At 35.7% G+C, this 24321-nt stretch overlaps 3 protein-coding genes across 3 annotated transcripts; 1 reads left to right on the forward strand and 2 right to left on the reverse strand.

Moving 5' to 3' along the window:
* Positions 1-581: 581 nt before the first annotated feature.
* Positions 582-12571, forward strand: LOC115451586 (xanthine dehydrogenase 1). The gene is given in 18 exon segments (XM_037437664.1): positions 582-707; positions 2150-2301; positions 2303-2327; positions 2725-2885; positions 3027-3394; positions 3567-3787; positions 4610-4712; positions 5312-5451; positions 5886-6173; positions 7632-7793; positions 8260-8388; positions 8553-9037; positions 9718-9901; positions 10095-10290; positions 10820-11589; positions 11703-11895; positions 12005-12118; positions 12409-12571. Coding segments are annotated over 18 exon segments (3891 nt in total). The 3' UTR covers positions 12483-12571.
* A 723-nt stretch (positions 12572-13294) lies between these two features.
* LOC119188979 (xanthine dehydrogenase-like) lies at positions 13295-20862 on the reverse strand. Its single transcript, XM_037437370.1, has 13 exons — positions 20646-20862; positions 20060-20162; positions 19457-19596; positions 18973-19260; positions 18376-18537; positions 17856-17984; positions 17026-17510; positions 16021-16204; positions 15476-15671; positions 14220-14989; positions 13908-14100; positions 13580-13693; positions 13295-13484 (listed from the first exon to the last, which is right to left on the reverse strand). Exons 2-13 carry the CDS (start codon positions 20136-20138, stop codon positions 13417-13419), a joined length of 2808 nt encoding a protein of 935 aa, XP_037293267.1. The 5' UTR covers positions 20139-20162; positions 20646-20862; the 3' UTR covers positions 13295-13416.
* Positions 20150-23562, reverse strand: LOC119189031 (xanthine dehydrogenase 2-like). Its single transcript, XM_037437666.1, has 6 exons — positions 23077-23562; positions 22485-22642; positions 21829-21989; positions 21385-21755; positions 20704-20866; positions 20150-20162 (listed from the first exon to the last, which is right to left on the reverse strand). The coding sequence occupies exons 1-6, from the start codon at positions 23132-23134 to the stop codon at positions 20150-20152; spliced, it is 924 nt and encodes a 307-aa protein (XP_037293563.1). The 5' UTR covers positions 23135-23562.
* Between the last annotated feature and the right edge of the window lie 759 nt (positions 23563-24321).

Raw genomic sequence — 24321 nt, forward strand, 5'->3', positions numbered from 1 at the left:
TTAATAGTGAAAAAAAAAAAATCTTTCAGCCATTTAAACTGAAGGTTAATTGTGTTTCTACTTATATTGCTTTTATGGTAATGGCATTTTACATATTAAGATAATCTTTCTTAATAACAAATAAAAAACCTCTTGTCAATTATCAACATCCTTTTGTGGTAAAAGACTACCCCGGTAGCCTAGTTGTATTGCGCAACCGGTACGGCTATTGTATTGTTGTGTCAGGTTCAAATCATGGTTAAGAAAGTCAGTAGTCAGAAAAACAATCTATGGGTCCCAATCTAAAAGTATATTCTTTCAAATAAAATAAATCGGTTAATAAATTAATGAGTTCTGAGGAAAGAAATATAATATAAAAAACAACCTCAAATTGAGGACCTCCTTTCTTGGAAGCCGGTTAAAAAACGAAACCACTGAACTAATTTTAATCTATCAACCAATGTGAATGTCCTATAAAATAATAACAGATAATTTGAAATCAGTTAGTAAACTACGAAGTTCTGACGTAACAAACGGTAAATAAAAACACTACGATCGGGAACCTCCTCCTTATTTACTATTAAAGCACAGCAAACTACCTGATGTTAAGGAAAATCAAGCCCAAAGAAAGTGCCAACCAGGTAGAGATAAAAATATCTCCAGACAAACAGCACAGTCATGCTGACGTGCGTTGCCAACTTCTTCACTCTCCCCTCAAGGAATGCCAGGTTGTCGAAAGGAGGAAACACATGTGCTGGCATACTATTCTACAGCTTAACGGTACGGCAAATAATGAGTTTCCGAACCTTGTAGTGATAGAAAGCAGCACGAATTCGTGACTCCGTAAGCACGAGTAGTTCTGTTAAGGAAAGGTAAGTATGGTATAAGGCTAAACAATTTTCCAGAACATTCCCCATGATACAGATGATAGAGCACACTGAGCGAGACATTGTCACGTCGCAGCTGCAGAAGTTCTAAATATCTTGTGATGTTTGCATCATTTACAATGTGGATAGCCCGGCGCTGCAAATGTACAAAGCATCGAGCAGTCATTTGCAGGAACCGTTCCATGCAAATTGTATTCCATGCCTTGTTTGCTTTTTATATAAGCTGATTAGGCCTGAAATATATATATAAAATGACATGGTAACTACGCAATTAAAAACTGGTTTGTATCTAGGTAATAAATTCATTAGGGAAATAAAAATAGTTTTTAATTAAACGTAAGTAGGTATACAGTAGGTTATCATCCAATACCAAGTATAACGATATATTTTTTACAACTTAATAATTAAAACTAACTCCAAAATAATTATTATCTATTCTAGCGAATTCTGTGGGAAACAATTTGTAACATAACTCACGTCGGTTATAGTTTTAAAGATGACCCCGCAAAAGAAACAGCTCTATAAATAGATAATAATATCTTTTTAATTTCAAACGTGTTCAAATTTTGTTGACTTCAATAATCTAATTATTGCTATTATCTAGGTCATTATTTGAATATCGTAGCTGAATATTTATGTGCATATATTTGTATAACAGCTTGTTATTTATTTATTTGTGCCACATAAAAATTTAATTGAAAGCGGTTTGTGTTCAAATACAATACACAATATCCGTCAAAAATTGTAATAAAAACGATGGATGAATTTGAAATAATAGTATACTAACATTAATATTAATTGTTGCATACAATAGTTCAATTTATCCTTTACTAGCTTTTGCGCACGGCTTTGCCTGCGTATTTTTCCGGATTAGTCGAAAACAACACGGTTTTACTCACGTACTAAAGTAGTCGGAATCGCCGACCAGTTTCAACTACATCACTTAGTAAGTCTTCCACTTTTAGTGAGAGTGATCGAGAGGCCTCCGCGACGCGACGTCCTCTTAGTAATTGCCCCTGAGGATGACCTACTGAATAGTTCGAAATTGGTTGGCGATTCCGACTACTTTTGTACGTGAGTAAAACCGTGTTGTTTTCGACTAATTTAATATGTATCGAGTAAATTTTAATATTATTTTTCCGAAATAATAGTTCCGGGATAAAAAGTAGCCAGGTTCTCAAACTACCTCTGTACCAAATTCCACGGAGATCTATTCGGTAGTGTTTGGTTTATCGTGGTCAGAGAGACAGACGCAGCTGGGAATTTCCTTTTTAAATATGTAGGGTTTATTCCATTCTTTTGCAGTTGGCAATGAAGTAACTTCTAAATTAACACTGGTCGACTACATAAGGAAAACTTTAAACCTCCCTGGCACCAAATACATGTGCCGTGAAGCGGGCTGCGGTGCTTGCATTGTCTCAGTATCTAAATGTCCCGAAACCTGATCAAGCTGTTAATTCTGTAAGTAGATATAATGCTGATACCACTGTACGGTCTATTTATTCGGCCAAGCATTTTGCTGGTGGTAGGGAAGTTTTGATATCCGCCCACATAGCTACCACCGTACAGAAGATGTTAAAACCTGCCCTAGAGGCCATAGTTCCTATATCTGGTTCCAACAAGCCGGCATAATTGTATCAACTTCTGAGGGGTAATCATTCATTCTATGGGACTCCACTCCACTTACAATCAGGTGCAGTACAGTAACTTTGTCGAACTTTTATAAACAAAATATACACCGTGTAAGCTATATTGGGTCTAGTTTGTAAGGCATTCGCGTAACTATTGAACATTATCCGACTTAGAATATATTAAAAAGAAGCGCAGTTCTACGTTTACAAATTAGCTTTACTTCCAGTGTTTGGTGTCAATACCATCATGCCAAGATTGGGATATTACAACTATTGAAGGATTGGGAAATAGAAAGATGGGTTATCATGTACTCCAAAAAACTCTAGCAGAAAACAACGGCTCGCAGTGTGGACACTGCTCTCCTGGATGGATCATGACCATGCATAGGTAATATTACAGATGTGGTTATTACCTTTTAATCATTTTAGGTTTATCTGCAAAAATATTTCGATTGTTTGTTATAACCAAAAATATCGAAATTAATTTTAATTATAATATTTTACTAACTCCTTGCATTGTATTGAACAGCCTTCTTCAAAGAAAAAAGCGTCTTACAATGCGCGAAATAGAACAGTCTTTGGCAGGTAACGTCTGCAGATGCACCGGCTACAGACCAATACTGAAGGCATTTAAGAAATTTGCCTTAGATGCACCAAGAAACGATCTCCCAGATATTGAAGAACTCTATAAATGTAAAAAAAGTAGTGTTTGTAAAAAAAAATGTGATGATGATTGGTGTTTCATCACAAAGGAGGCATTACAGAAGAAAATATTAAAATTAAGATTAAAAGACAAAAGATTATGGTATAAAGTTTGTGAAATTGAAGATGTATTTGACATTTTAGATAAAGAAGGTGATGATTCTTATATGTTGGTGGCAGGGAACACGGCCAAAGGTAAGTTAGCTCAGGAAATTCATATTATCTTGTTAAAAAATTGGTAGTATTGTTGTGAACAGTACATACGTTAAGACTGTGGACTGTAAAACGACTTTCAAAGGGGGAGAGCGCTTGTACCGCAAAGGATTGATTATTACTACATAGAGTGGTGTTAATATCTTTTTTATAGTTCCTTATCCGATAGAAGAGTACCCTAGAGTGATAATAGATATAAGTGGTGTCGAGGAGCTGAAGCGCTGTCAGCTCGATCAAAACCTGGTCATCGGAGCAGGGACCACGCTAACTGATCTCTTAGAGCTGTTCAAGGACATGTCAAAAGAAGACGATTTCTCGTACCTGGGTAAATTGTGGGAACACTTGCAAAAAGTTGCTCACGTCGCTGTAAGAAATGTAAATACAATTTATTATTTAGATAATATTTTTAGATTAAATATAATATATATTTTTATTAGATACAGTTTCATAAGTTCTGAGGAAATGCAAATTTTTATTTTTTATTGCTTTGTATGACGAGACGAGCTTGCCCTTCGTCTGATGGTAAGCGATACGACCGCCCATAAAAAAGTAGAAACACCATCCAAGACCTTGAATTACAAAATATTGTTTGGTTTTCTACTGCGCTCGCCATCCTGAGACATGAGGTATTAAGTCTTATTATGTCTAGTAGTTATACTGGCTACAAAGGCAAATATATGTATAAGCCGAGCAAATACAACAATCATACTCTAATCTATGCTCCCAAATAAATGGTAATAAATTAAGTACTGTATGAAGATAATAATGTTAATGCATGAGCCGTTTCATATGATAAGTGTGAAATTTACTTGAAACTTGTGAAACGGGACCTTATTATCTCGTTAATTACTAATGTGCTGAATAAGATAATATGAACATTATTTAAAGTTTTAATTATTACACACACACAATATCACACATTTATCCTCGAAAGGGTATGCGGAGGCGCAACCAAGGCATCCACTTTTCGCCAAGTGTGTTTCGTCCCATGATGTGATAGCGAGCCTATCGTCATATCGAGCACACATTCCACCATTTGATGTGCACCACTCGTCTTGTTACATGTGTGACTGCTTTGTTCTCATAATCATTTGTTTGATTTGCAATCCTAAAATACCAAATATTAAGTGTAATATATTAATACACGACGTATACCTATGCGTAATATTTACCAACTAGCGAACATTCTTTTTACAGTTGGCATCCATAGCTGGTAATCTTATGATAAAGCATCAGCACAGAGATTTTTCTTCGGATTTATTTCTTCTGTTTGAATGTATTGGAGCTCAGCTAACTCTATGTGGGTATTATTCACATTAATTACAACACAGTTCATTGATTACTTACTTTGAATATATTTGGAACACAATTGTTCTATTCTTCTGCTTCACAGCTAAAATATACGTGCAAATACACACACACACACACACACACACACACACACACACACACACACACACACACACACACACACTCACACACCCACACACACACGCACACACGCACACACGCACAAACACACGCCCACACACACACACAAACAATTGAAGCCTTTTATCCCCAAATGGGTAGGCAGAAGCGAAACTGGTGCAAACACTTTCCGCCGAGTGTATTTTGTGCCATGATGTAATAGGAGGCGATCCTTTCGCCATATCAGGCACAAATTCCAGTCTTCGAGTTGTTATTGAGTAAAAAAATTTGGCCCGACCTAGGGATCGAACCCGAGAGTTTATCACTGCAGTTGTACCGTAATATAACTATCTACCCCGATTTTCGTATAAATGAGAACTAGTTTAGTATTTATGCCATCGTTGCATAATATTATATTATTTTATGATATTACTTTATAAAATATCATAACAGCCTCGACCTTTTCATCTATTACTTTGTGGTTTTAAGGTTCAAGATCGTCCAGATCATCCAGAGAAGTGAAAACAATCACAATGCAAGAGTTTCTCGATATAAACATGAAAGGAAAAATAATTCTTAATATTTTACTGCCACCGTTAAGCCACGAGTTTAGAATCGTGACATTTAAGGTATAAGCATATTTTAATTGATTATGTTTAATATTATTCGGATCTTAATAATAAATTAAGTTATCACGGGGCAAATCACAGAATTTATCTGGTTTATTAGGCTTGATGTTAAAATTCTATTCTCGATATCTGGAAGGTTTACTTTCCCAAATTTCGTGATTTGGAATTTTGCTTTCACATTTAAACATCTTTACGAGGTGTAAAGATGTTCGACAACAAAAAATACATTTTATTTGCGAATACTATTATAAGCTAATTACTTGGTCTAGTGAAAGCCTTCGGTCTCCTAACTGTCATCAACTCTATGGAATCCAACTTCAGGATTAGTATCTTGGAAAACCTACAAATTTTGCTTGGAAGTCAAAGCCCAAATTCTCCCATTCGACAGATCATAATACTCTGCCACTTAAGTTGTTATATTGTGACTATTCTAGATCATGCACCGTGGGCAAGGGACGCCTGCCATTGTTAACGCAGGGTTCTTGTACCAAATAACCGAAGACTACATAGTCAGGGCATGCAGGATTGTATACGGAGGTCTGTCAGACCAGTTCAACAGAGCGAGGAATACTGAGAACTTCCTGGTCGGGAAGCACCTGTTCACAAACAACACGCTACAGAACGCGCTGAAGGTCCTGGACAATGAGCTGGTGATCACTAGCGATCTACTGAGTCCTTCGGTGGAGTACAGGAGGAAGTTGTCTTTAGCTTTGTTTTATAAGGTTTATATTTTTGAGTATAACTAATTTAATTATTATTCATTAACCTTTTTATATATCGTAGTAGTTATATCTTCTGTTGTATTTGCTTACCGCAACAGATTTTTTTGATGCACCTACCTTGTTCATCTCTGCTCCACCCTAAGGTTGACTGGGAGAGAATGCCTACGGCATTAAGTCCGCCTATGAACAAATTTTATTGTATATGATGTGCAAATAAATAAATATAACGAAGATTTCTTGTTGGTATCAGTAGTTTGGTAGATGAATAAAGCATCCAGGGATATAGTCGCTTCACGAATTAGAGAATAAACGAAGTTAATGCATTTGAAATAAACTTATTAGAATTAGATTTTTTTATTCGTCTGAACGGTGTAGCAAGCCGCTTACTTAAGGCTTCACGAACACTAATAAACCTTAACGATTCTGCACCCGAACTTTATATTATAATAAAACTACATAGTGCTTCTGTTTTGGTAAAATATTCAAAAATTACAGCGATATTATTAAAAATAACGGGTAAAATCTCTAGAAGTAGTTATATGGATAATTTTAGATTGTATCAGCAGAAAATAATATACGGCTTCTTATAAACCGTAATTTTTTTAAAGTTGATAACGTTGTAGATTTTTGTGATTATGATACACTTAAGTCCACACTAGGTGTTCGTCGCGATTTCGCCCGCGTGGAAAGCCTTTCCCCTTACAAAAAAACCTTAATCACTCCAGCAATTTATTGCGTCGTCAGTACGACGCCTGCGCCATGTGAAAACATCTTTTTAAATACAAATATGGACGCAGAAGCAAATTATTCCAATAAAAAGTAGCCTATAAGATAAGAAAGGAGGAGGTCTGTTCGTGTGCTAAATTCTATCCAAATCCATTTAGCGCATACTTTGAACAACTAATTTTACAAAGCTTCGCATTTACAATATTAACAAGATAAAACTATTGAAGATCTATCACAGTTTCGCGTGTTAGGATGATATAAATCTTCAAAGGTTTTTAATGGTTGTTGATTGTATATTGATATATTTTATGCTAGATTCTGGCATATTTAATATATCGCTGCTGGCCTCGGAAATAAATATTTTAACGTCTACTAATATAATTTATCGTGGTAGTTTTGAATTATATAATTATATTGTATTTTTTATAGAACAGTAAACAAGTAAACTATTTTTGTTTACAATATTTTGCGTAGCAATCTATAGGATCTATGTGAATATTATTCAAATTCGGTAAACTGTTTGTAGTTTCAGAAAATTTCATACACATTTATATTGATTTGTGTTATGTATGAAGGAATAGTATTTATTTTTAATTTGAGTTTAATTAAGACCGTGCAAAACGTTGCTTACTGCTTTATCAGCGTGAGAGATGGATAAAATATAGTGACTAGTAATTATAATATTGCTTATTACAACAGACACATGTAATAATAATTCTTCCATTTTTTTAGGGTTTGTTAACACTCTGCTCTGAAGACAAGATCCAGCAAAAATATCGTTCTGGATCTATCCAAATATATAACATGAGATCAGTGTCAAAGGGTAGTCAAGTTTACACGACTAATTCGGCGCTCTGGCCTCTCAATCAACCGATAAACAAAGTTGAAGCTTTGGTACGTGCTGTTCAAAATTACAAACTAACAAACTCCTGTGTTTTATCCCTGAAGAGGATGATAGAGATGCAACTAATGCATCTACATTTCGCTAAACTTATAATCTTTGTCTTTTTTTATACGTGGGACGGCAATATGTCCCCACAGCGTCTGATGGTAAGTGGAGTGGCATCCAACAGAATGTCGAGTGACGAGAGATGATTACCCATCGACAGTCGACACAATTATGCCGACCTGTTAGTACCGGAAATACACAGTCTGATCCCAGAACGCGATATACTGATGTGCGCACTATGGCGGTTTTTAACACCTTGTGTACGGTGTTCGCTATCCGGGCGGATATAAAATATATCCTACCACAAACAAAATCTCAATAAACTATAGCTTGAGTATCGTATTTGCTTAGTTCTTCAGAGATAAGCTTTAAATGGCGTGTTATTATGCAATAGTAATAATATATCAACAGACTCAATGCTCTGGCGAAGTGGTATACAGTGATGATCTGCCATATCAGCCCCATGAAATGTCTGCCGCATTTGTTCTTACTACAGTGAGCACAGGAAAAATCGTCCATATTGATGCAAGTAAGGCGTTGGTAAGATTTTTAATTTTCCATTAATAATGATATAAAATGTAGTTAGTCTTATAATTAAAACCAGTCCTTTAAAAATACGAATAAAATTAAATATAAGATGAAGTTTCTTATTAACTACAATTTACTATACATATAGGTATGCAATTATTTGCACCTTATTTCAGAAATGTAAAGGAGTACTAGCATTCTATACAGCAAAAGATATACCAGGCCTGAATTCCTTCACACCAGCGGATGACATATTTGGAATAAATAATGAAGAATTATTTTGCAATGGAATAGTAAAGTACCACAGCCAACCAATAGGAGTGATAGTAGCTGAAACATACGAAATAGCTAACGCAGCTACAAAACTGGTTGCGGTTACGTACAGTGGTGTTAAAACACCAGTAATTAGGGTTGAGGAAGCGAAAAAGGATCCGTCAAGGACCACATTATACAGAACTATTTATGCTACAAGAAAAGGTACAGACATTGTAAAAGTGATTAAAAATAGCAACACAATATACGGACAATACCATTTTGTAATGGAAAACATTATGTGTCTCGCTCAACCGTCGCAAGAAGGACTTAAAATACACGCGACAGCGCAATCGTTGGATGCAATGCAATTGATGATATCGCGGGCACTAAATATTGATCAGAACAGGTAAATATCTTTGCAACGAATAGTAACTAAAATCATATGAGTTCTAATAAAGTATTGATGTTTTGTTGAAAATTCCATATAGAGTTACCTTTTGCAATAGCTAATATATTTTTTATTGCTGTTAATGATGAGCCGAGCTTGCCGTTCGCCTGATGGTGAGCGATACGACCGCCCATAAATAGTAGAAACGCCATCCAACATCTTGAAATACAAAATATAGTTTGGTATTCCCTTGCGCTCGTCATCCTGAGACGTGAGATGTTAAATCTCATTATGTCCATTAGTTACACTGGCTACAATGTCCTTCAAACCGGAACACAACAATGACTACAAACTATTGCTTGGCGGCAGAAATAGATATTGCGGTGGTACCTTCCCAGGCGGAATCTCACATATGAGGGGCCTACCACCAGTGAATTTCGTATATTAATTGGTCATGGTAAGCAGTATAAACTGTAGTAATGGCACATGGAGTTATTTTTTGCAATATTGAAACAAATAACGCATCTACATACTTATTGGCGGAAGGAATATACAAAACCGTGGGTTTCGACAGATGTTTGCCCAAGGCCCGTACCAAACATTTTACTCAAATTTTATTATATTAAAGTCTGTTTTTGTCACGTAATGGAGGGATGCCCAAATTCTCTCATACATTTCATAAACTATTTTTATTATAGAATCGATGTCCACATGCGTCAATTAGGAGGTTCCTATGGTCTGAAGATATCCCGTTCAATCCAGAGTGCAGTAGCGTGCAGTCTTGCTGCCTACCTATTAAATAGGCCCTGTCGGTTCATAGTTCCAATGCAAGTCGCTACAAAGGCTGTAGGGAAAAGACTCCCTTGTCACACAGATTACGAGGTTTTTATCTGTTTATTAATGATATTATTGTAATTGTAGGTACATCCTGAGTCTAGTAGTCTCGTATATGATGTAAGGACTGAGGTCTTAAGTCTAACATATCCAATTAAACGTTATAATTAATGAATAAGGTTGTGAAAATGGTGTATATCTATCGAATTATTATCGGTCTATAAACGGATAATATTTTTAGGTCGGTGTCGACGCTTCTGGAAAGATCCAATACATGAATTATGATTTATATGAAGACAATGGCTACACAATTAACGAACAGTTCATTCAAGTGATAGTTGGAAGCTACAGTAATTGCTATGACAGTTCTTCGTGGAACTTTAGATGTTTCGACGTTACCACTGATACTCCTAAAAACTCTTGGTGTAGATCGCCTGGTGAGTGGTATTTGTAACATGATAAGTTTGGATAGCAAAAATCTATATCTAATAATTTCTTATGTTTACGCGAATGTTAGACATTGAAATAAAACTATTTTTGGGATTTTATCGCGGTTTTTATATTATAAATTTCTCCCGACGTTTCGAAGACTTCGCAGCCTCACGGGGAGCATGCAGGCTACAAAGCCTTCGAAACGCCGGGACAAAATTATATCATTGTTATAATTTGAAGCAATTTTAATCAAAATAAAAAGAATTACCACTGACTACAGAAATACTTTCACAGTGATATCACCAAACAACGGACCAGTACGATTGTCAATGACTAGCTGCCTCGATCTGTCAAACGCTTAGTGTTTTATAGCAAAAAGTGTCACAAATAAGTACCCTCACAAAAATATTTGTATCCTAACAATACAAAAAACCGCGATAAAGCTAGAAAAATAGTTTAAAATCTAAGTAACTATGTGTTTTACAATCTGTTGTAATTTATATCACAGTACAATAAATTTAAAGGTTTTTTTAGGTAACCTAGAGGCTATTGCGATGGTAGAATATGTAATGGAACAAATCGCATGTGAACTAGGATTGGATCCTTTAGACGTACGCCTAGCAAATATTGCAGAAGAGTACGCTGATATAAAAAAAATGATCAAAACCATTAAAAAGAACTCAAACTACGAAAAAAGACGTAAAGCAGTGGATAAATTCAATCGCGAAAATCGATGGCTTAAGCGAGGCTTGCGTTTCTCCATCATGAGATGGACTCCAATACCCGTTGGTATCATAGCAGTAAACATGTCTGTCTACCATGGAGATGGTACAATCGCACTAACTCACAGCGGTATTGAAATGGGTCAAGGTTTGAATACTAAAGCAATTCAAGTATGTGCCTTTTTGCTTAATATCCCTATAGAGAAAATTCAAGTTAAAGAAAATAATACCATAATAGGGCCCAATGTGTACGCAACTGCAGGTAGTTTGGGATCACAAAATGTGTCGCTAGGAGTGACAGAATGCTGCGAAGAGTTATTAAGAAGATTAGAGCCTATACGACAACAACTAACGAATCCGACGTGGGAAGAATTGATAAGTACGGCCTATCAGAGTAACGTAAACTTGCAAACTCAAGGGTTTGTGGGCATTCCAGATATTGAGAAGTACATGTATAACATATTTGGCGTAGCACTGGCAGAAGTAGAGGTAGATGTATTAACTGGAGAATTTCAGGTGCTCAGAGTCGATCTGGAGGAAGATGTTGGGTTGAGTACAAACCCTTTCATTGATGTTGGACAAGTGAGTATGGTGTCCTCTAAGATAATTTAAATTGTTTAAAAAAAAACAGAATAAGCGATAACCTATTTAAGTATTATATCATTGGAAGATTTAAAACCAATTTTTTATCATAGATTGAAGGCGCATTTATTATGGGACAAGGTTATTGGACCTGTGAAGACCTAATATATGATAAAAATACAGGAGAAATGCTAACAACCCGCCCGTGGAATTACTACGTCCCACTCGGAACTGACATTCCACAGGATTTTAGAGTTTATTTTAGAGAAAATTCTTATAGTTTCAAGCAAATATATGGTGCTAAAGGTTTGAATTTCATTTTATACCTTCCTTATTCAAGTACTAATTACTCCCTTAAACACTGTAAGGTTCAACTACCTTTGCCTTAGGAATATATATTTTTTTAATATTTCAGCGATTGGTGAACCATCGACATGTCTCTCTGTCGTCATAGCCTACGCTATCAGAGAAGCCATCTCATCGGCCAGGGTCGACTCCGGGATACCTACTACAGAATGGTTTCCTATCAGTAAGTATATTGATATAGGTCATTTTTATTATATTTTAAGTTATCCGCCTATTTTTGTCATGGGCAGAGGAGACCTCGTAATAAAAGTAATATTCTCTATTGGGCGAGTAAAGTGCATGCATTTATCATCTTATCAAGTATTTACTGAATTATGGATTTTAAAATGATTTTGAATTTTCATCACTCAGTTTTATATCTTTACAAGGCTGTTAATGGCTATAACGTCAATGAAGTATTACCTAATTATTATTATTTAGTACGCTATAAATAGGTTTACCTATATTTTTCAGAGGGACCTTATACTGTTGAAAAGATTGCTCTCGCGATGAAAACCGAGCCAGCTGATTTTAAATTTAATTGTTGAGCAATCGGATGACACTGACGAAGACAATCTAATAGTTGATTTTTCAAGAATAATTTATTGTTTATTTATTATCATCATCTGTGACAAATAAATTGATGTACTTATAAAAATAAATAGTTTTATTTTTATATTCTATTTATCGACTATTTCAGCCGCCAAGAAGCAGTGTGTTATCACTGTTATGTTCCGGTTAGAAGGACATTGTAGCCAGTGTAACTACTGGACATAATGAGACTTAACATCTCATAGCTCAGTATGGCTAGCGCAGTAGAATACCAAACAATACATTGTAATTCAAGGTGTTAGATGGTGTTTCTACTGTTTATGGGCGGTCGTATCGCTTACCATCAGGCGAACGGCAAGCTCGTCTCGTCATTCAAAGCAATAAGAAAAACACTTGATATGCTGTGTTTTTTTAGAAGCCACTTTTAAAAAATCACTGTTTTGATTTAAAACACAGTATGACAAAAGTTTCATCTGACTAAGGAATTTAAACCTTCTATTTATTTGATTAGGTACTAAAACAATTATTATTATTTTTAATTATGTACTTCATTTAAATGAACAGACTTGTTATCACAGCAATGCTCCGTCCTTAGATAAATAACGTCTATGAATAAGGGGGTGAGTTTATATTGTCTCTCTTTTACTATCTATATTATGCGGCTTTAACTGCTTACGCCCGACAATTTAGAATGAAGAGAAATGGAAACTGGGAAAGGAGAGGAGAAGAGAGGCTAGGGAATATTGAGTTTCCAGTGATTATAGAGAGTATGAAATTAATAAATATAATTAAATTAAAAGTGGAAGAATTTCGACCCGTAGCGATAGTCTTTATTCGTAAACTCAACCCAGCTAAGAAATCAAATATTTTTTTAGACTTGAAATTAATTATATTATATTCCCAATACCACATGATGGTTGTTAATTATATCTAAAATTTTAAATCTTCTTGTTTGTTCGCCATCGCGAGACCAATTTTTTCCACGGTGTAGGGCCCATCTGAAAAATGAATATAGTTAAAAAAAGATCGCTTGCATATATCTTATCGATTCTTCTGAAAAATAGCATTAAAAATATATCAAATGGATACTCACTGACAGGGAACCATTCGGTTGCAGGAATTCCAGAGTTAACCCTCGCAGATGTGATGGCTTCTCTGATGGCAAAGGGGATCACACTAGCCATACACAGCGGTGGTTCACCAGTTACTGGAATCAAATATTAGTCACGCATTATATTATCATTTTTCTTCTTATTCAAGTAGATTATTAATCCATAGTGACAAACTATGGGTTTGCGACTTTAAGACGTCAAGCTAGGGTCCAAATGGAAGCACACTTTGCTTCTTATGATCTTAGTCTACGAAACGCGTTCTCCAATTATCAATAGAGATCAAACAATTATACGTTAAAATAATCATACCTTTAGCTCCGAAAAGTTCTTTAAAGCTGTAGGAATTTTCTCTGAAATAAACTCTAAAATCTTGTGGAATATCAGTTCCTAGCGGAACGTAGTAATTCCACGGGCGGTTGGTTAGCATTTCGCCTGTAGTTTTGTCTCGTATTATCTCTTCACAAGTCCAGTATCCTTGTGCTATAAGAAATCCACCTTCAATCTGAAAAAGCCACAAAACATTTTTTTTTTACTTTTTTAATCTGCTCTAGAAACTTATGACCTTGTTAGAATGATCTTGTCTATATTTTTTTTTAAATTAACAGAAATAAAAGTATTTACTTGTCCAAGATCAATAAAGGGGCTTGTACTTAACCCAACATCTTCCTCCAAATCGACTCTGATAACCTCAAACTCTCCGGTCAGGACATCTACTTCTACTTCAGCCACCACCACTCCATATATATCATAAGCAAATTTCTTTATATCAGGAATGCCTAAAAATCCTGTAGTTTGTAAGTTTACATTATTTTCATGAGCCGTCTTTATCAATTCTTCCCACGTCGGATTTGTCAGCTTCTGCCGTATAGGCTCTAGTCTTTTTAATAACTCTTCGCAGCATTGTGTCACTCCTATATTAACGTTTTGTGATCCCAAACTAGCGGCAGTGGCGTAAACGTTTGGGCCTATTATAGTATTGTTCTCTTTCACTTGTATTTTATCCATCGGAATATTAAGTAGGTAAGCACATATTTGAATTGCTTTTGTATTCAAACCCTGCCCCACTTCGATACCACCATGTGTGAGAGAAATCGATCCATCGCCGTGATAGACTGACATGTTTACTGCTATACTACCGACAGGTATCGGTGACCATCTTACGGTAGCGAATCGCAAACCCCGTTTAAGCCACCGATTTTCGGAATTGAATTTGTCCACCGCCTTACGTCTTTCGTCGTAGTTCGAGTTCTTTCTGACGTGTTCAATCATTTCCTTGATCTCGGCATATTTGTCTGCGATATTAACTAGCCTTACGTCTAGAGGATCCAAACCGAGTTCACATGCAATTTTTTCCATGATTAATTCTGCATTATAAATAGACTCTAGGTTACCTAAAAAATCGATAATATATATATTTGAAAAATAATAATAACATAGAAAATAAGTAATAAAACGCGTTGCTTTTTACATTGCGGCGAACAGCGAACTATATTTTTTAGAAACAAATCAATGAAAAAAACAGAAATATACATTTGTTCTGAATGATGACCAGTGAACCAAAATTGAATGAATTATGAACTTCGTTTCGATTACTACTTAACATTGTTTTCAACAGATGGCATTACATGTTTCATTTGATGTTACAAAAATCAATTTCAACAATAAGTTCAGGCGGCCATTAGTTACATATTATCTTACTCTTTTATGGGTATTATGTTATTCATCTTTTAAACTTTTGATTAGGAAATTATAATGGGTAATTTAAATCACAGGTTCATCCAACTCTAAATTAAAAGAATAAGTCAGATTGCAAAACAAATAATTTAGTTTAACATTATTTACTGTAGATAAATTTTATTAACTTATATCGTACTTACCAGGGCTCCTAAACCAAGAGTTCTTGTGTGTATCAGTAGTAACATTAAAAGATCTGAAGTTCCATGTAGACTTGTCGTAGCAGTTGTTATAGGCATTCGATATAAGTTCGATGATGAGCTCATTAATCAAATAGCCATTGTCATAGTACAAATCATAATTAATGTACTGGATCTTTCCACAATCGTCAACCCCGACCTAAAAATATATAGTAAGTAATAAAATATCATCGGCTTTGCGACTATTGCTGAATGTTAAATATGGGACCGATGCAGTTTTATTTCATCGATCAGGTCAACATATACTTATTTCAATAACATAATGGCTATTGCACATATTTCTACTTGAAAGGAACTGTAAGCTGTTTAGTAATGGCCCTATGTATAATATTGTGCCATCTTTCTATTGACGTCAGTGAATATGACATTTGTTATATCTTTCTTTGCCTATCCTCTCACGTTCAAGTGCGCGGTTATCTGCTGCTATATACTTGCTTATAAGATAGGAACAAACTGCAAATGTAATATAGTGAATGAACTTTAAAAACCTCATATTCTGTTTGACAAGGGAATCTTTTCCCCGTCGCTTTAGTTGTAACTTGCATAGGCATTATCAAACGACACGGCCTGTTCAATAGAAATGCAGCAAGACTGCATGCAACTGCACTCTGGATGGTACGAGATGTCTTCTGACCATAGGATCCTCCTAGACGTCGTAGGTGAACATCGACTCTGAAATAGATTTGAATTAATTTAGAAGAATTATAAGACTTTTACGTTTACGGGATTCGGGTTAACTAATTCGATTAAGCGGTAATCGTTAAGCCTCAATTAGGGCTAATTCTGCCGCCAAGAAGCTATGTGTAAGTGCTATTACTTTTGGTGGATAGCGACCATCGTACACAAAATGTTATACTGAGCCCACTTCACTTACCACCAGGTGCGAGGGATCACTTTGCCTTAGCTATTACATTTGGGAAAATTGCGTTCGTATAGTATTTTAGTATTGCATTAATTTGTAGTTCAAACATTAGTCCGTTTTCCTACGATAAAGCTCTTTGCATGTAATAATTTAGCAAACTTCTTTTTTCTTTATAAACCTACATTGCACTGGCGTGCCAAATTATGTTCTAAAATCATATAATCAGACAAATTTGAAGATTCTAGAACACTTAGGCCTGCAGGGGCTTGTGTCTTTTGTCCTAGAATTTTATATTCCTCGTTGTGGTCGCAGCTTTAGCCGCGTGAAAAGCCGCTTACGCTATAAAAGTACCTAAAGCATTGTAGTCGTTCACAGCACCACCCGCACAAGACAAGAGTTATTTATTAAAAATCTGATTTTAATAATTCCATAATTTTTCATCATAGTAAGGGAAACAATAACCGGGAAAAAAACCTATTTGTTAATACAAGGTCATGGTCTATCAGTATGCCAAATTTTTATCGAATGCCGTTTAGCTGTTTCTACAATAATTTATACAAATATCAAAAAAGAATCTCACCTTTCGCATATATAATAGTTACATGATAATATATGTGAAATAAATATTTACTTGTTTTGTTGTATGTTGAGTGCTCGGGATATCATCAACTGCACTGCATCCAACCATTGCGATGTTGCGTGGACCTGGAGTCCTTCCTCTGAGGGCTGAGCGAGGCAACTCATATTTTCCATCGTAAAATGGTATTGGCTGAATATTGAGGTACCACTTTTAATAACCTTTACAACGTTATCACCTTTACTTGTCGCAGCCGCCGAAAAGTACAATGTAACCCTCGAGGAATCTTTTCTGGCTTCTTCAATCGTCAGTACTGGTGTTTTAATATTTTTGTACGTAACTTCAACCAGTGCTGCAGCTGCGCTGGCTGCTTCGTATGATTCAGCTACTACGATTCCTAGTGGTTGACCATGGTACTTAACTGTTCCATCGCAAAATACTTCTTCATTACTAAGACCGAAATTATTGTCCGCTGGTGTGAATGAATTTAGACCTGGTATATGTTTCGCTGAATAGAACGCTATTACTCCTTCATATGCCTGGAATTATATTATGTTTACAATGGTGGCATTCGAAGCATTTGTATCTAACTAAATAACGATCACTGCATACATTAAAAAGTAGCGTAGCATTGCTTCAGACGTAATATTTACAGCTTCATAGAGAAATTATAATTGCAATTTTTTCCTGATAAACCAATCGTCATTCTCATCAAGCGCAGGATGTCTACTGCTGAACATGGGCCTTCCAAAGATTTCCAGATCGACCTATATTTAAATTAGTAACGCTATAACTTTATTTAGTTCTCTGGAATTAGAAATGTTCATGATAATCAGCCAAAGTTTCATATACATTTTTAGTTCAGTATGAGAAAATATTTTTACCAATGCCTTGCTCGCATCAATGGACACGATTTCTCCAGTAGGCACATCAGTGAGAACGAAGAAAGCTGACATCTCATTGGGCAGGCGCGGCAGATCTTCCGTATATACTGCTTCTCCAGCACATTGCAACTGTAGATTATTTGGAAATTAATAAATAATTAAATAATAATCATTTCTTATCTATCCGCGTATGTTATACATTGAAATAAAACTATGTTTTATATTATAATTTTCTCCCGACGTTTCGAAGACTTTGCAGCTTTCGTGGTCACGGAGTGGACTGAGATGTTGGTTGTCTGTCTATTGCGTAATTGTAAAATGGAAATAGATATTCTAACTTTGACTTTTCGCACTTTTCGATAAAATTCGGAACAATAGTTTTATTTCAATAATTAAATAATTTCAACTTTCGTGACAGAGTACGCCGAGCCGTTAATAATCTCCTTGTTCTCTTATAATTAAGAGTGATTGAAGCAATTACTTAGTTACTTCTGCAATTAAAGTCTTAAAGAATACATACCAAGGCCTCGACTTTGTTTACTGGTTGGTTAAGAGGCCAAAGAGAGGCATCTGTCTTGAAAACTTGAGTGGTTGATGACACAGGCCTTGTGCTGTGGACTTTTATGGCTCCAGACCGATATTGTTGCTGAATCTTGTCTTCAGGACAAATTGTTAACAAACCCTGGAGACATATATATTATTTAATAGAATGAATAATAAAATTAACTTAGGTATAATATAAAAAATGTTTTGTATAATTCCTCCGAAAAAATCTTTCATATTTCATGCTTATTCTATCCAACAGTAAAACAGTTGATTATTCAGGGATGAAGACTTATGTTAAAACGAGAAATAATATCAAGAAAATTAACCTCTTTTTAATTAAGTTGTAGGAATCACAAACTATCATGATGTAGATTGTTGTTAAATATTTTTATAATTTATATGCCGATATCGTCCACGCTAATATCATTTTATACTTTAAATTTGAAAACAATAGAGCCATGAATACTGGTAAACAATACGGGAAAGAGAAACTATCGTTCACATAAAGATTCTTTAGGGAAGAATTTTGTGTATCAAAATATATTATGTTCTTATAACAGTCTGAATTTACCTTATAATACAAAGCCAAAGTCAACTTTCTCCTGAACTCCACCGAAGCGCTCAGTGGATCGCTAGTGATCACCAGCTCATTATCCAGGACTTTCAGCGCGTTCTGCAGCGTGTCGTTTGTGAACAGGTGCTTCCCGACCAGGAAGTTCTCAGTGTTCCTCGCTCTAATGAACTGGTTCGACAGACCTCCGTATACGATCCTGCATCTCGTCACTATGTAGTCGTCAGTTAACTGGTACAAAAACCCTGCATTGACAATAGCATGGGTGCCCTGCGCACGCGGCATAATCTAAAATAAATTAAAAAATAATTAACGATACGATTAAATTTATAATAATGAAAGTACTAAAGTGACTTTCATGTTATATTATTTTTATAAAAGCACCTAGATGCGGACCGTCTTCTATATAAATTGAAAGCTTTTGCTTGTGGCTCCGCACGCCTGAAAAGTTTTTTAAGGGATAAATTTAACTGTTTCATTTTACCTTAAAAGTCGCGATCTTGTACTCATTACTCAATGGTGGCAGTAAAGCATTTACAATTATTTTTCCCGTCATGTCTATATCGAGGAACTCTTGCATTGTTACTGTGTCCACTTTTCGTGAACCATCGTCTGATCGGGAATCTAAAACAAAATTAAAAAGGTAACCTTTAAAGTACGTAGGTTTGAATAAAATAATCAATTGAGAATTCAAAACGAAGCAGACACCCTCAATCTAAGAAATAAGATATGAGACAAAGTCTTGTAAAGTGCAAAAATTCAGTCTACAACATACTTTATACCAGAACATAATGTTTGTACACTACTACTTAGCCACTAGTTATTTATTTATTTGAACAGCCAACAAAACATACACCTTAAATAGTTTTTTTTAACAATTCCGTAAGTAATTGCTGCAGTGCTGTTTTAATTACAGGCTGTCACAGCATGAACATATTAAATACATAACAATAAACAATTGGCTGCACCATAAGTGCAGTATATTCTAAATATAAAACTGAACATAAAACTAAATTTAGGTTTCAACAAGCGAGTTCAATATTTTCTTTTTGAAGATAGGAAGCGATTATATTAAAAATATACCCACATATAGTAAGCTGAGCTCCAATGCACTCCAATAGAAGAAATAAGTCTGAAGGAAAATCTCTATGTTGATATTTAATCATGAGGTTACCAGCTAATGTTGCCAACTGTAAACGTTATCAATGTACGCATTACATATCGACGGGTGCAAAGCAAATAACGTCATCCGTAAATTCATGATTTTCCGTTTATAATAGTATAAACTTAGACTTATAGAAGTTTACTGACAAACATGTGTTCTCCTGTAGACTAGCCATTTTGGAGATAAGTCTTTTTACTTTTCACGCGTTAATATTTTTACTTTCATTGTTGTTTACTCATCTGCCTGATAGTAAGTACCGTGAATGCTCTTAATCGGTAGCAACAAAACCAAGTCCATTACGTTACTAAATACAATGTTTATGCAAATGCCCCTTCGTCTGCAACTCCGAAGCGCAGTAAATTGGAAACTGTTTAATTTTAGATACAAAAATGCCCGCTGAAAAAACACAGCGCGCGTAACAAAAACACATCACGTTGTCAGCGCATCCGAAATAGTCAATTTGCTTATGCTCTTAGTAAATCTAAACAGTCATTGAATATGTACTTACGTTTCTTACAGAGATATGAGCTACTTTCTGTACGTGTTCCCGTAGTGTATGTAGATACCAGAAATCGCCTTCTTTAGATATCTCTTCGAACACATCCAAGAGATTAGTTAGCGTGGTTCCTGCTCCGATGATCAGGTTTTGGTCAATCTCACAGTTCTTCAGTTCCTCAATACCAGTTGCATCTATCAGCACTCTGGGATATTGTTGTATTGGGTATGGTACTGGAATCATAGCATTCTAAAGGCGGGTCTTATCGAATATTGTAGACAGACATTATTATGTTTTACCATACAGCTGCATGGTTATATACAGTTGTGACGCCGTACTTGAACTTTTTTTTAATTGCTTTAAATGACGAGACGAGCACGCCGTTCGACTGATGGTAAGCGATACAACCGCCCATAAACAGTAGAAACATCATCTAACACCTTGAATTACAAAGTATTGTTTGGTATTCCACTGTGCTCGCCATCCTGAGACGTGAGATGTCAAATCTCATTATGTCCAGTAGTTGCACTGGCTACAATGTCCTTCAAACCGGAACATAACAGCGACTTCACACTGCTGCTTAGCCGCATAAATAGAAATTGCGGTGGTACCTACCTAGGCGGACTCTCACATATGAGAGACCCACCAGTATTTGAACTGTGGAATCAATGAGTTCTTGTAATTATATAAATAATAGCATTAAATTGCTAAAGCATCTCTCATCTTTGAATTACTTTAGTAGACAACATACCTCTGGCAGAGTTCCCTGCCACCAAAATATATGAATCATCGCCTTCTACATCCAATATATCAAAAACATCATCAATTTCAGAAACTTTATACCAAGTTCTGTTGTCTTGTAAGGTTATTTTCACAATCGTCTTCTCTAATGCGTCTTTGGAAAGGAGACACCAATCATCGGAACATTTTTTATTACATGCAACACCACTTTGTTGGCATCCATACAACTCTTTAATGTTTGGGAGGTCATTTTGCGGACTATCAGAGGCAAATTTTTTTAATGCCTTAAATATTGGTCGGTAGCCGGTGCATCTGCAGACGTTGCTTGCAAAAGACTGTTCTATTTCCCGCATTGTAGGTAGAGTTTTTCTTTGAAGGAGGCTGTGGAGAATATTAATTTTAAATTATTATTTTTAAAATTGTGATATCTCAAAAATGGTTTATATTGCAGTACCTGTACATAGACATTATCCATCCAGGTGTACAATGTCCACACTGTGTGGCGTTGTTTTCAGCCAAAGTTTCTTGGAGGACATGATATCCCGTCTTTCTATTTCCCAGACCTTCGATAGTTGTGATCTCCCAGTCTTGGCAAGATGTAACAGAGACAAGACATTGAAAAAGTTTATAATATTATTTTAAAATTATCCTAACTCCGTCCCCTTATTTACTGTCGCAGATTCAAGCCAGAAAGGCAAAAATCAAAGACAACGAAGAAAAGCAAAGGTTCTTTATTGCTGACTTGAAATTGAATACTATTTGTGCATATAGAACAAAGTATCTTGGGCAGTCCAAGCAGAACCTTGACTATTGATATCCGTTATATTATCATTATACTATTTTATACATTGAATAGTGAAAGTGGAATGAGCGAAGCATGAGTTATAAGGAGGACATTTGTATCTTAGGAGACCAAGGTACCGGGCTACTCGTTTTTTAAAATATTGCTTCCGAAGGCAAACGAGCTAACAGCTACAGATGGTAAGTGGTTTCTGTCACCCATAGACGTTAGCAATGCCAGCGGCACTTCGCTTGTTAATAGACAGCTGAGGAAACACCAGAGGAAGCTAATTTCAGAGTGAACATACGTGTTCGTTTCCATTTACTTACAGAATTCACAGCTTGTCCAGGCTCGCCAGGGCCTTTCGATGCTGAGACAATACAAGCGCCGCAACCCGCTTCACGGCACATGTACTTAGTACCAGACAGGTTCAAAGTTTTTCTAATGTAATCTATTAATTTTGTTTGCGAACTGATTTCACTTCCCACTGCAGAAACATATAGTCAGATGAGGATAAATTATATTTTTTTACAACAGAAATGATAAATAGCTTTGAAAAAAAATTAAACAAAGATATTATGTTTAACTTTTTTTTAAGATAAAGCTGTGTAAATACTGAATATGAAAAAATTATATTTGATTAAAAGTAAGTTTGACGAGAAATGGTCACCCTTCGCCAATCGACCCAAAATGCCGCCCTGTTTGCAATCTAATATATACAGACTGATCCCGGAACGCGAACCATGTGGGCCAAAAGAACGAGTTTTACACTTTGTGAACGGTGGCCATTATCTGAGCGGATAAAAATTTCTTACCAACAGTGCTTTGTAATTCGAAATCCTGGATGCTCTTGTTACTATTTATAGGCTAAGGTTTAACATCAGGCGCTCGACGCGATAAAATAGAAATTGGAATAATTACCTTCGCATTCAATGCCGTTTACTTTGAACTTCACTGTATCTTTAGTAGTGGTCGTCATGTTCTTCTTGATTTGTAGTAAATTAAATTTGATATTTAAAAAATCTAGATAATAAAATCTTAAAAGTATATGGAACTTGCTCAATTTGAAAAGGAGATTTTTATTTTAATAATATATTACGCAGTTATTTTTTTATGTATGACACCATACATCTATCTCCCAACACGCAGTAATAACGACTGCAAAACTACCTTGCATATTAATTTATATACATAACGATATTTTTAACTTTACATGACAAAAGAGTCTGGAAGTATCAAGCTTCCATCTGTACGTCTGTCCGTTAAATACATTTAACACGTCTTTAAATTCGCTCAAATATATAACCTTAGTAGGAAGCGTGGGGTAACATCGAATCACAGGGAAATGCCGTTGTTTCACAGCCTGAAGTGCTATTTTTCATATCATTATCATTATCATCAGGCGCAGGATGTCCACTGCTGAACAAGGGGCCTCTCCCTAAGATTTCCATGTCGACCTATTGGAAGCGGCCTGTATCCAGCGACCTCTTGCGACTCTTATTAGGTCATTGTTCCTCGTCGGACGTCAGTTCCACAAGCTCTGTGCCCTGCCCACTGCCACTTTAGCTTGCTAATCCAATGGCTATGTCGGCAACTTACGTTATGTTACTTTTTAAGGCACCAAAATGTTTTGCTCCATTAGGTACCACATCCATCCATCCATCTATTTAAGGAGGGTATTCGATTCTAGTGTCAAATATGTATAAATATATGACCTTAATTTTAGTACCTTCTCATCCTAGGTATTTTTATTCCGAAGTTAGGTTTGAAGTATGAAATATAAACGGTTCATATTTAAGGTCATATTCATACGTAATTGTTGATAAGATAGGTTCAACAAGAAGCCAAAGCCTAGCATACCCATAAGTTTGGAGCCTTTTAATGATTTTTTTTTTATCAAAAACATACAGCGGTAGTCTACCCGAAGAGGAAAGGAGAGATTGTTTATTGCAACTGAATATCCAGACGAGCATGTCGCTTGCCTGATGGCGCTCGATAACGAGAAGCAACACTATACAGATCTTTGAAATGCTACGGCACTTTACTGCGCTCGTCACCCTGAAACATAAGATTAAAATCTCATGATTCCCAGTAATACGTTGGCTATATTGTCTTACAAATAAGAACTCAACAGAAAACGTATACTGCGTTTTGGCAGTAGTAATA

The sequence above is a fragment of the Manduca sexta genome, chromosome 11, assembly GCF_014839805.1.
Source record: "Manduca sexta isolate Smith_Timp_Sample1 chromosome 11, JHU_Msex_v1.0, whole genome shotgun sequence".
Classification (NCBI taxonomy): Eukaryota; Metazoa; Arthropoda; class Insecta; order Lepidoptera; family Sphingidae; genus Manduca; species Manduca sexta.